The following is an 11,179-nucleotide window of genomic DNA, read 5'->3' as shown; positions in this document are numbered from 1 at the left end:
ACTGCTTTTATACTCAATCATAGTGTGTATGCCACTGTTCATCAGACACAGGTGGATTCTAATTTGCAAATGTAATAACCACAAGGGGATTAAGCTCAATTGGTAGAGCGTTCGTCAATTTTTTACAGTTTCAGGGCGCCCACTGAAATTCTAGTAGGTTTACTGAACTCCCCTAGGATTACCAACGAACTGCGATGCTCATCAAAACATCAGTTGAGTCCAAAATGTAAATCCTACCACAGCCATTATAAATAGCCTATTATGTCACATTTTCATGTTGTTCCCCTGAACAACACATCCTCAAACACTTTTGTTTTACAATGATATTTGCTAACAGTTTGATGACACACAGCTTTACATTAAATGGGGTCAGTTTAAAGACTACTGCGAGGAATCATTAACTGCCCAAGCCCTATCTAGACTCATTTTCATATATGGGCAAGTAAACATGGCAACCTTCGACCTGACACTTTCTAAAAACAGCCCTGACACCCGCTCGAGCAGCCAGTTTGGGTGCCACACTATACTCAGTGTGAGGAACAGCTTGAACCGGAGCAAATACCGCGGGCCTACTTTTCAATTTTACTCCGAAATAAGCGGCTTGGGACGTTATAATGCCGAATTAACCATTTCTTATTATTCATTTGACACTTTTAACGTCTTAACGGAGTGAGTGGGTGTGTATCAGAAGGGAAACGTCATGGACAATTTGGAGAAGCAGTTGATTTGTCCCATCTGCCTGGAAACATTTACCAAACCAGTGGTCATTTTACCGTGTCAACACAACCTGTGTAGAAAGTGTGCCAATGATATCTTTCAGGTAAAGTAGTCCTGCAATAACGTAAGTAAGAGCTATGTATTTTCTGGTAGAGATATATATTAAACCGTGTTTAATCTACAAACTATATTATTTGTTGGTCTATTTATAACAACTAGTTTTACTGTATATCAGGGATATTGTTTTTGTTTGTTTCTTGTCCATGCCCATAGTCTATGTACACCAAAACCTCTGCACTGTTCTCATTTTGTGTTTTATTTTATCTTGTTGTTGTTGTTTCCCATGAGCCATTGCAGTGTTCAATCTCAGCTATGTGCACCCATGTCATTTTTGTGTAGCCTCAAATGTGACTATAGTATTACAGATGAAATATTAGGCATAGACAATAATAGGTATTACATTTGGTATACATTTTAATATGCCCCTGTCTGTTCTATCCTGTCTAGGCCTCCAACCCATACCTCCCAACCAGAGGGGGGTCAGTGACCTCCGGTGGCCGTTTCCGGTGCCCGTCCTGCAGGCACGAGGTGGTCCTGGACCGCCATGGGGTCTACGGGCTCCAGAGGAACCTGCTGGTGGAGAACATCATCGACATGTTCAAACAGGAGTCCACCAGGTGAGAGAGTCGTACACTATAGGAGTCCAAGGGAAAAATAATACTTCCAGTGCCTGTACTTCACTTTCCAGCCAAGTTGCATGAACAGATGAGCAAACTGGGGGGAAACCATTTTCTCCATGTTCTCACTAGCTTGTTACAGTACTTGTTACAGGATTCATTTTAAATAGTAATTATAAAAGAAATAGAGTCTGTCTCAGACACTACCATCACCACTACCATCACGGTCCTGCTGTACCACAAACTAAATACAAACATCCAGTTACTCTATTTTGTGAGTTCAGGGGAAAATGCTTTTTTTATGTGTAATTTCCTTATCTTATTCACCCATCTTATTACATTCCCAGGCTCTAATACTACTTGCAATATGTCAGTGAATTGCTTACATGAAGACGAACAGTGAATTGCTTACATAAAGACGAACAGTGAATTGCTTACATGAAGACGAACAGTGAATTGCTTACATGAAGACGAACAGTGAATTGCTTACATGAAGACGAACAGTGAATTGTTAAAATAGGCCAGTTAGGGCATTGACAGTGACATATACAGTGGGGCAAAAAAGTATTTAGTCAGCCACCAATTGTGCAAGTTCTCCCACTTAAAAAGATGAGAGAGGCCTGTAATTTCATCATAGGTACACTTCAACTATGACAGACAAAATGAGAGAGAAAAAATCCAGAAAATCACATTGTAGGATTTTTAATTGATTTATTTGCAAATTGTGGTGGAAAATAAGTATTTGGTCACCTACAACAAGCAAGATTTCTGGCTCTCACAGACCTGTAACATCTTCTTTAAGAGGCTCCTCTGTCCTCCACTTGTTACCTATATTAATGGTACCTGTTTGAACTTGTTATCAGTATAAAAGACACCTGTCCACAACCTCAAACAGTCACACTCCAAACTCCACTATGGCCAAGACCAAAGAGCTGTCAAAGGACACCAGAAACAAAATTGTAGACCTGCACCAGGCTGGGAAGACTGAATCTGCAATAGGTAAGCAGCTTGGTTTGAAGAAATCAACTGTGGGAGCAATTATTAGAGTATGGAAGACATACAAGACCACTGATAATCTCCCTCGATCTGGGGCTCCACTCAAGATCTCACCCCGTGGGGTCAAAATGATCACAAGAACAGTGAGCAAAAATCCCAGAACCACACGGGGGGACCTAGTGAATGACCTGCAGAGAGCTGGGACCAAAGTAACAAAGCCTACCATCAGTAACGCACTACACCGCCAGAGACTCAAATCCTGCAGTGCCAGACGTGTCCCCCTGCTTAAGCCAGTACATGTCCAGGCCCGTCTGAAGTTTGCTAGAGAGCATTTGGATGATCCAGAAGAAGATTGGGAGAATGTCATATGGTCAGATGAAACCAAAATAGAACTTTTGTTAAAAACTCAACTCGTCATGTTTGGAGGACAAAGAATTCTGAGTTGCATCCAAAGAACACCATACCTACTGTGAAGCATGGGGGTGGAAACATCATGCTTTGGGGCTGTTTTTCTGCAAAGGGACCAGAACGACTGATCCGTGTAAAGGAAAGAATGAATGGGGCCATGTATCGTGAGATTTTGAGTGAAAACCTCCTTCCATCAGCAAGGGCATTGAAGATGAAACGTGGCTGGGTCTTTCAGCATGACAATGATCCCAAACACACCGCTCGGGCAACGAAGGAGTGGCTTCGTAAGAAGCATTTCAAGGTCCTGGAGTGGCCTAGCCAGTCTCCAGATCTCAACCCCATAGAAAATCTTTGGAGGGAGTTGAAAGTCCGTGTTGCCCAGCAACAGCCCCAAAACATCACTGCTCTAGAGGAGATCTGCATGGAGGAATGGGCCAAAATACCAGCAACAGTGTGTGAAAACCTTGTGAAGACTTACAGAAAACGTTTGACCTCTGTCATTGCCAACAAAGGGTATATAACAAAGTATTGAGATAAACTTTTGTTATTGACCAAATACTTATTTTCCACCATAATTTGCAAATAAATTCAAAATCCTACAATGTAATTTTCTGGATTTTTTTTTCTAATTTTGTCTGTCATAGTTGAAGTGTACCTATGATGAAAATGACAGGCCTCTCTCATCTTTTTAAGTGGGAGAACTTGCACAACTGGTGGCTGACTAAATACTTTTTGCCCCACTGTATAATGATAGCTCTGAAAAGATACATACAGCCTACATTAAAAATGTGTTGAAATGTGTTATTTTTTCTGATTCTTCATCACATGACCTGACACCTGACCAAGACAAAGCTGGGCCTCAATCTTTACTGTGGAAAAACTCCTGCTGCCACTCATACTGAATGTTTTCTAAAATCTTGACTACTTTTCTGGCCTCGGGTACAAGTATTCCAGGCTGCCTTATAAAGACAAATGGTGGCTGATGAAGGTGACTAGTAGTAGATCATAAAATAGTGTTGATAAAGAAATAATGAAATACAGTAGTAGATGACGTCCTTCAATCAGATGTTCTCCCTCCAGAAGCCACAGCGATGACAACAGCTGGAGCTAAATACAGTCAAGGAAGTACGTAGATCACAAACATCACATTTACATGACGGATTACTGTTTATATTTAACTCCCGCTAGCTAAAATGAGCTAAGTGTCCGCAGTTTTGTAGTGAGAGTGTCATCTTATCTATGGTGTCTGCTGGAGGGTTTAGTGCTATAAGAATCCATCAGATGAATGTGTTGCTTTGAAGAATAGGAACCCTGAGGCAATGTAATCTAGCTCTCTACTGTCCTTTCACTCGACATCACACTTAACGCTTCAGACTTTATTCACGAGACAAAACTCTTTCGCTCGACATAGAGAGGGATAGAGTGGAATGGAGCTGAGGGGTTCTCTGTGTGTTTGAGGACATTCACTAGCTTGATAGAGGAAAAAAGAGAAGGAGAGGTACGCTTGCTTATTGTGTAGTTTTGCGTGCTTAAAGGCAGTGTATATGTCACCCAGCCGCTGGTGCCCATATTAATCCATGGTCCCACAGTGAGTCAGAGGGTTGATTTGGTTGGCAGGAGGTCTCTGGTCTGAGTAACACAATGATATATTCCCAGCCGACATGTGTGTTTGTGTGTGTGTGTGCATGCGTACGTGTTGGGAGGAAGGGTGACTAAAAACTAAGGTATGACACACACGTCACTCCATTTAGATACTGTTTGTACAGATGCTTAAGGCTTAGGATGTGATGTAGCCTATCATGACCTTGATAGGCTATCATGACTGAATGATGTTCAGTTATCATGGGCAGGAGCCTGATTCACAACATCCAGTGGAAGGAAACTGATCAGGACAGGAAGCCACTAAACTATTACAGTAAGATGCACCCCTAGTATTGGGAGTCTCATCATGTCTCCCTCCCCCTTCCAGCAGCGCCAAGCCAGCGGCCCCAGAGAGGACAGAGGAGCAGGCCATGTGCCACGAGCACAAGGAGGAGAAGATCAACATCTACTGTGTGACCCACAGCGTTCCCACCTGCTCCATGTGCAAGGTGTTTGGAGCCCACCAGGACTGTGAGGTGGCGCCGCTCAAAAGCATGTACCAGACACAGAAGGTGAGGACCCAACTATCTGCTGTATGGTCTTGACTGATGTAGAAAAACATCTTCAAGAGATGCACAGTAGGTGAAATGGGACAGTTGCCTCCTGCGCATGTCAGTGCATTGCAACTCTCTCAGTGACTGATCCGTTTTGGCTCTGTGTGTGTGTACGTGTACTGCGTGCCCCCAGACGGAGTTGACTGACGGGATAGCGATGATGGTGGGGAACAACGACAGGATCCAGGGCATCATCAGTCAGTTAAAGGAGACCTGCCGGACCATAGAGGTGACTGGGCCAGTGTGGCAGCACCTGTATTTCTGTCTCTGTCTGTCTGCCTCTCACTAACACAGACAACTGAAACCAGGAAGTTACTGTATTGAGGACACATATACAAAAATGAGAAGGTGTTCTAAGTCTGTTTGTTTCTATCACCCACAAAAATAAATGAATGAGTTCGGACACTTTGTCCTCCCTCACACATACCAAGAAACACACTAAGTATTCTGCCGTTTCTCTCTCACACTGAGAAACCAAGAGGAGAGTTGATGGGTAGAGAGCGGACACACACACACACACACACACACACACACACACACACACACACACACACACACACACACACACACACACACACACACACACACACACACACACACACACACACACACACACACACACTGGAGTTGATGAGCTAGTAACAACTGTACTGGGGAGGAAGATGGAGTGGCTCCAGTCCCCTCTGTGTCACCCGTGGTGGTGTTACCCAGGATTGTCATGCAGAGCTGGTTCTTGTTCAGAGCTGGATCATGGTCAAAGCTGGGTCGTGTTCAGAGCTGGGTCGTGTTCAGAGCTGGGTCGTGTTCAGAGCTGGGTCATGATCATTAGGCAAGGCAACGGGAGAAAACGCTTGTGTGTTTGTGTCCGTCTGTCTGTCCGTCCATGTGTGTGTGGTTGCCTGCGCACAGGAGAATGGCAGGAGGCAGAAGTCCCAGCTGTGTGAGAAGTTTGACCATCTGTACGCCATCTTGGAGGAGAGGAAGAGGGACTTAAGTTCTAAGGTGGTGGCTGAGCAGGAAGAGAAGCTCAACTACATTCGTGGTCTAACCAAGAAGTACAAAGAGCACCTGGAGCAGAGCTGTAAGACCGTAGAGACAGGCATACAGACCTTGGAGGAACCAGAGATGGCTGTCTTCCTACAGGTGACTGACACAAACACTCTCCCTTAACATTCAGGCTTCAATCCTGATTCAACTTTTCACATAAATCAGGAATTTAGAGTAACCCTTTCCATTTCTCTGTCTTACAGACTGTAAAAGACCTCCTTAAAAGGTGAGTACACATGCTGACGGAACAAAGTGTGTATCATGTACCGCATTATGTACATATCTCTAAAAACCATACACAATAAGGTAAAGCCTGACTCTCCCTGTGTGTGTCAGGACTGGGGAGGCGTTGAGTACCTCCCACCTGGAGAAGGTGGAGCTTGGATATGAGGCGATGGATCACTACACCGTTAACTTCTGGAGAGAGGGCAGGGCCCTGCGTAGCATTGACTTCATCTCAGGTAGGAAGAGTTGGTAGTGAAACATCGTATTGTGTCTCATTCTGTCTGCCCCTGCAGGGTGGGGTGCATCTCAATTGTCTTGTGTGGTTTACTTTCCTTGTTTCCGGGCTGTCATCTTTATTGATCTGAAAACAGGCTAGGTGAAAGCTACAGTTCAAGTCAGAAGTTTACATAGACCTTAGCCAAATACATTTAAACTCAGATTTTCACAATTCCTGACATTTAATCCTAGTAAAAATTCCCTGTCTTAGGTCAGTTAGGATCACCACTTTATTTTAAGAATGTGAAATGTCAGAATAATAGTAGAGAGAATGACTTATTTCAGCTTTTATTTCTTTCATCACATGGGTCAGAAGTTTACATACACTCAATTAGTATTTGGTAGCATTGCCTTTAAATTGTTTAACTTGGGTCAAACGTTTCAGGTAGCCTTTCACAAGCTTCCCACAATAGGTTGGGTGAATTTTGGCCCATTTCTCCTGACAGAGCTGGTGTAACTGAGTCAGCTTTGTAGACCTCCTGGCTTGCACACACGCTTTTTCAGTTCTGCCCACAAATTTTCCATAGGGTTGAGGTCAGGGCTTTGTGATGGCCACTCCAATACCTTAACTTTGTTGTCCTTAAGCCATTTTGCCACAACTTTGGAAGTATGCTTGGGGTCATTGTCCATTTGGAAGACCCATTTGCGACCAAGCTTTAACTTCCTGACTGATGTCTTGAGATGTTGCTTCAATATATCCACATAATTTTCCTACCTCATGATGCCATCTATTTTGTGAAGTGCACCAGTCCCTCCTGCAGCAAAGCACCCCCACAACATGATGCTGCAACCCCCATGCTTCACGGTTGGGATGGTGTTCTTTGGCTTGCAAGCATCCCCCTTTTTCCTCCAAACATAACGATGGTCATTATGGCCAAACAGTTCTATTTTTGTTTCATCAGACCAGAGGACATTTCTCCAAAAAGTATGATCTTTGTCCCCATGTGCAGTTGCAAACCATAGTCTGTCTCTTTTATGGTGGTTTTGGAGCAGCGGCTTCTTCCTTGCTGAGCGGCCTTTCAGGTTATGTCGATATAGAACTTGTTTTACTGTGGATATAGATACCTTTGTACCTGTTTCCTCCAGCATCTTCACAAGGTCCTTTGCTGTTGTTCTGGGATTGATTTGCACTTTTCGCACCAAAGTACGCTCATCTCTAGGAGACAGAATGCGTCTCCCTCCTGAGCAGCATGACGGCTGCGTGGTTCCATGGTGTTTATACTTGAATACAATTGTTTGTACAGATGAACATGGTACCTTCAGGCGTTTGGAAATTGGATGAACCAGACTTGTGGAGGTCTACTATTTGTTTTCTGAAGTCTTTGCTGATTTCTTTTGATTTTCCCATGATGTCAAGCAAAATGGCACTGAGTTTGAAGGTAGGCCTTGAAATACATCCACAGGTACACCTCCAATTGACTCAAATGATGTCAATTACCATATTAGTAGATTCTAAAGCCATGACATAATTTTCTGGAATTTTCCAAGCTGTTTAAAGGCACAGTCAACTTAGTGTATCTAAACTTCTGAACCACTGGCATTGTGATACAGTGAATTATAAGTTAAATAATATGCCTGTAAACAATGTCCTTACCGACTTGTCCTAACCGACTTGCCGATGTCCTAACCGACTTGCCAAAACTATATTTTGTTAACAAGAAATTTGTGGAGTGGTTGAAAAATGAGTTTTAATGAGTCCAACCTAAGTGTATGTAAACTTCCGACTTTAACTGTATATTAAGCTTTCCATGGGCAGTATATGTAGTTCTTGAGTTGTTGTTTATCAGACATTTATCTCTCACTTCCATATCCCTCTGTCTGTAGATGACGAAGATGAGTATGAGGAGGTAGATGGGGGAAAGGCAGAGGCTGAAGTAGGAGGTGGAGCCTCAACAGCTGCCCCACTCCCATCCCCCGCCCATTAACTCAGCCAACCACAGAGCACAGCCAACCATCAGCCATGGCCCAAACAGAGATGGAGAGGAAGTGAGACATCAGACTCCCTCGTTTTTTTCTGGTTCATATAGAGTCATTGAACTATGCAGACCAAACCCAGCTGCTAATGCATTGAAGCCTATGTGAGAGCCACCTCGTTAATCAGACCGGAACTGATCCTTTTTTTTCAGTGGTAAACGACCTGAGAGGGACATCTTAATTTATCCACCATCTTTGGTCCAGACTCATAGATACTTCCTGCAAGAGTAGGATGAAGTTGCTCCTGGACATTGGTCTAATGTCAGTTTTGAGTTTTCCCTCCTCATGGTTAAGGTTAGGATTGGGGAAAGCTAAGCTGATCCATGATCAGTGCCTATGGACAACATCTACCTGAAAGCACACCTGCACAGGTGATAGATAGAGCCTTCTGACACAAAACTCTCCTGGGACTTCCTCCCAAAGCTGTGGTTGGATGCAGCTGGATGTGGACATGTTTTTTTCCCAATAGGAGTGCATTTCAGGAGTCAGGAAGTTCACTATAGGAAGACTTTTTAGCCTGATTAAATTTGATTTGTTAAAGAAATATGCTAACAAGGTAGTTTTTTTGTGGCTAATTTTAGTTTTCCCTCAGACTGCCGTTGTAGAGTTTTGTCTAAGCAGCAGTGTTGTTTCTTTAATGAAGTTGGCAAGATGCCACCGTCTGAACTACATCATTAGAGAATATCATCAGCTGAACATCTCAAACAAGAACTTCCAGAAGATTTTTTTGCCTTTTATTGTTTTGTTTTTTACTGAAAAAGTATTAAAAAATATATATATATATATTTGGTTACATTATGAATTCACATAGTATAATAATATATACAGTACCTTCAGAAAGTATTCACACCCCTTTACTTTTTCCACATTTTGTTGTTACAAGGTGGGATTCAAATTGATTTCATTTTTATCAACGATCTACATAAAACACTGTAATGTCAAAGTGAAAAATTAAATTAGAACATTTGGAAAATATTTATGAAAAATGTATGAGTCATGTTAGAATCACCTTGGCAGCAATTACAGCTCAGTCTTTCTGGGTAAGTCTCTAAGAGCTTTCCACACCTGGATTGTACAATATTTGCTAATTTAAAAATTAAAAAAACTTCAATCTCTGTGAAGTTGGTTGTTGATCATTGCTAGACAGCCATTTTAAAGTCTTGCTATAGATTTTCAAGCCTATTTAAGTCAGAACTGTAACTAGGCCACTCAGTAACATTCAACGTTGTCTTGGTAAGCAACTCCAGTGTATAATTGGCCTTGTGTTTTAGGTTATTGTCCTAATAAGATCATTTTCCTCCCAGTGTCTGTTGGAAAGCAGACTGGATCAGGTTTTTCTCTAGGATTTTCTCTGTGCTTAGTTCCATCCTGTTTATTTTCATACCTCTTAAAACTCCCTAGTTCTTGTTGATGACAAGCATACCCATAACATGATGCAGCCACCACCTTGCTTGAAAATATGAAGAGTGGTCCTCTGTGGTTTTGTTGTGTTCAATTTGCCACCAATATAATGCTTTGTATTCAGGACATAAAGTACATTTCTTTGCATTTTGTTTGCAGTTTTACTTTAGTGCCTTATTGCAAACAGGATGCATGTTTTGGAATATTTGTATTCTGTACAGGCTTCCCTCTTTTTACTCTGTCAATTAGGTTAGTACTGTGGATTAACACAATGTTGTTGATCCATACTCAGTTTTATCCTATCACAGCCATTCAACTCTGTAACTGTTTTAAAGTCACCACCAGTCGCCACCAGTCGCCTCATGGAAATGGTTTCCTTCCTCTCTGGGAACTGAGTTAGGAAGGACGCCTGTATCTTTGTAGTGACTGGGTGTATTGAGACACCATCCAAAATGTAAATAATAACTTCACCATGCTCAAAGGGATATTCAATATCTTTTTTTTTTTTTACTCATTTACCAATAGGTGCCCTTCTTTGCGAAGCATTGGAAAAACCCTGGTCTTTGTGGTTGAACCTGTGTTTGAAATTCACTTCTCGACTGAGGGACCTTAGATATAATTGTATGTGGGGGTACAGAGATGAGGTAGTCATTCAAAAATCATGTTAAACACTGTTATTGCACACAGAGTGTGTCCACGCAACTTATTATGTGACTTGTTAAGCGTATTGTTACTCCTGAACTTATTTAGGCTTGCCATAACAAAGAGGTTTAATACTGATTGACTCAAGACATTTCAGATTTTCATTTTTGATCCATTTTTTTAAATGTCTAAAAACATTATTCCACTTTGACATGATGGTGTATTGTGTGTAGGCCAGTGATGTAATCTATTATAAATTCATGCTGTAACCACACAATGTGGAAAAAGTCAACGGGTGTGAAAGCGTTCTGAAGGCACTCCAGGTTTAATATATACATGGCTAGGTTTTTCAATTACTGTAAGAGATGGCAAGCAGACTTCTCTTCTAAAAAATCTAAGAAGAAAGAAGATATTTTGCCTGCATTTTGTCACAGTGTACATTATATTGCATGCATAAAGTGTGTGAATAAAACCGCTTGCTTGTTCAGGTGTTCTTCTTCCTTTGTGCAGAAAACTGCAATGCACCACTGTCTTTACTGCCTCACTGTAGATACTTTGTCTTCCAGCAGAGTATAGACCATTCAGGGCATGTGGGCCAAAGTCATTTCCATTGGCCTCCAG

General features: G+C 42.1%; 1 protein-coding gene across 3 annotated transcripts; it reads left to right on the top strand.

Moving 5' to 3' along the window:
- The first annotated feature begins 464 nt into the window (after window positions 1-464).
- Window positions 465-9,567, top strand: LOC112233612 (tripartite motif-containing protein 55-like). 3 transcript variants are annotated; one of them, XM_024401363.2, is made up of 8 exons: window positions 469-820; window positions 1,225-1,394; window positions 4,771-4,951; window positions 5,127-5,222; window positions 5,903-6,136; window positions 6,244-6,266; window positions 6,377-6,501; window positions 8,366-9,567. In XM_024401363.2, exons 1-8 carry the CDS (start codon window positions 701-703, stop codon window positions 8,464-8,466), a joined length of 1,050 nt encoding a protein of 349 aa, XP_024257131.1. In that variant the 5' UTR covers window positions 469-700; the 3' UTR covers window positions 8,467-9,567. The 3 variants fall into 3 exon arrangements, with proteins under 3 accessions (XP_024257132.1, XP_024257131.1, XP_024257130.1); XM_024401362.2 differs by having other exon boundaries at window positions 473-820; window positions 4,768-4,951; XM_024401364.2 differs by lacking the exon at window positions 5,127-5,222 and having other exon boundaries at window positions 465-820; window positions 4,768-4,951.
- Window positions 9,568-11,179: the final 1,612 nt, after the last annotated feature.

The sequence above is a fragment of the Oncorhynchus tshawytscha genome, linkage group LG29 (genome assembly GCF_018296145.1).
Source record: "Oncorhynchus tshawytscha isolate Ot180627B linkage group LG29, Otsh_v2.0, whole genome shotgun sequence".
NCBI lineage: Eukaryota > Metazoa > Chordata > Actinopteri > Salmoniformes > Salmonidae > Oncorhynchus > Oncorhynchus tshawytscha.
Note: the sequence above shows the minus strand (reverse complement) of the source record. Positions and strands in the feature narration are given on the sequence as shown.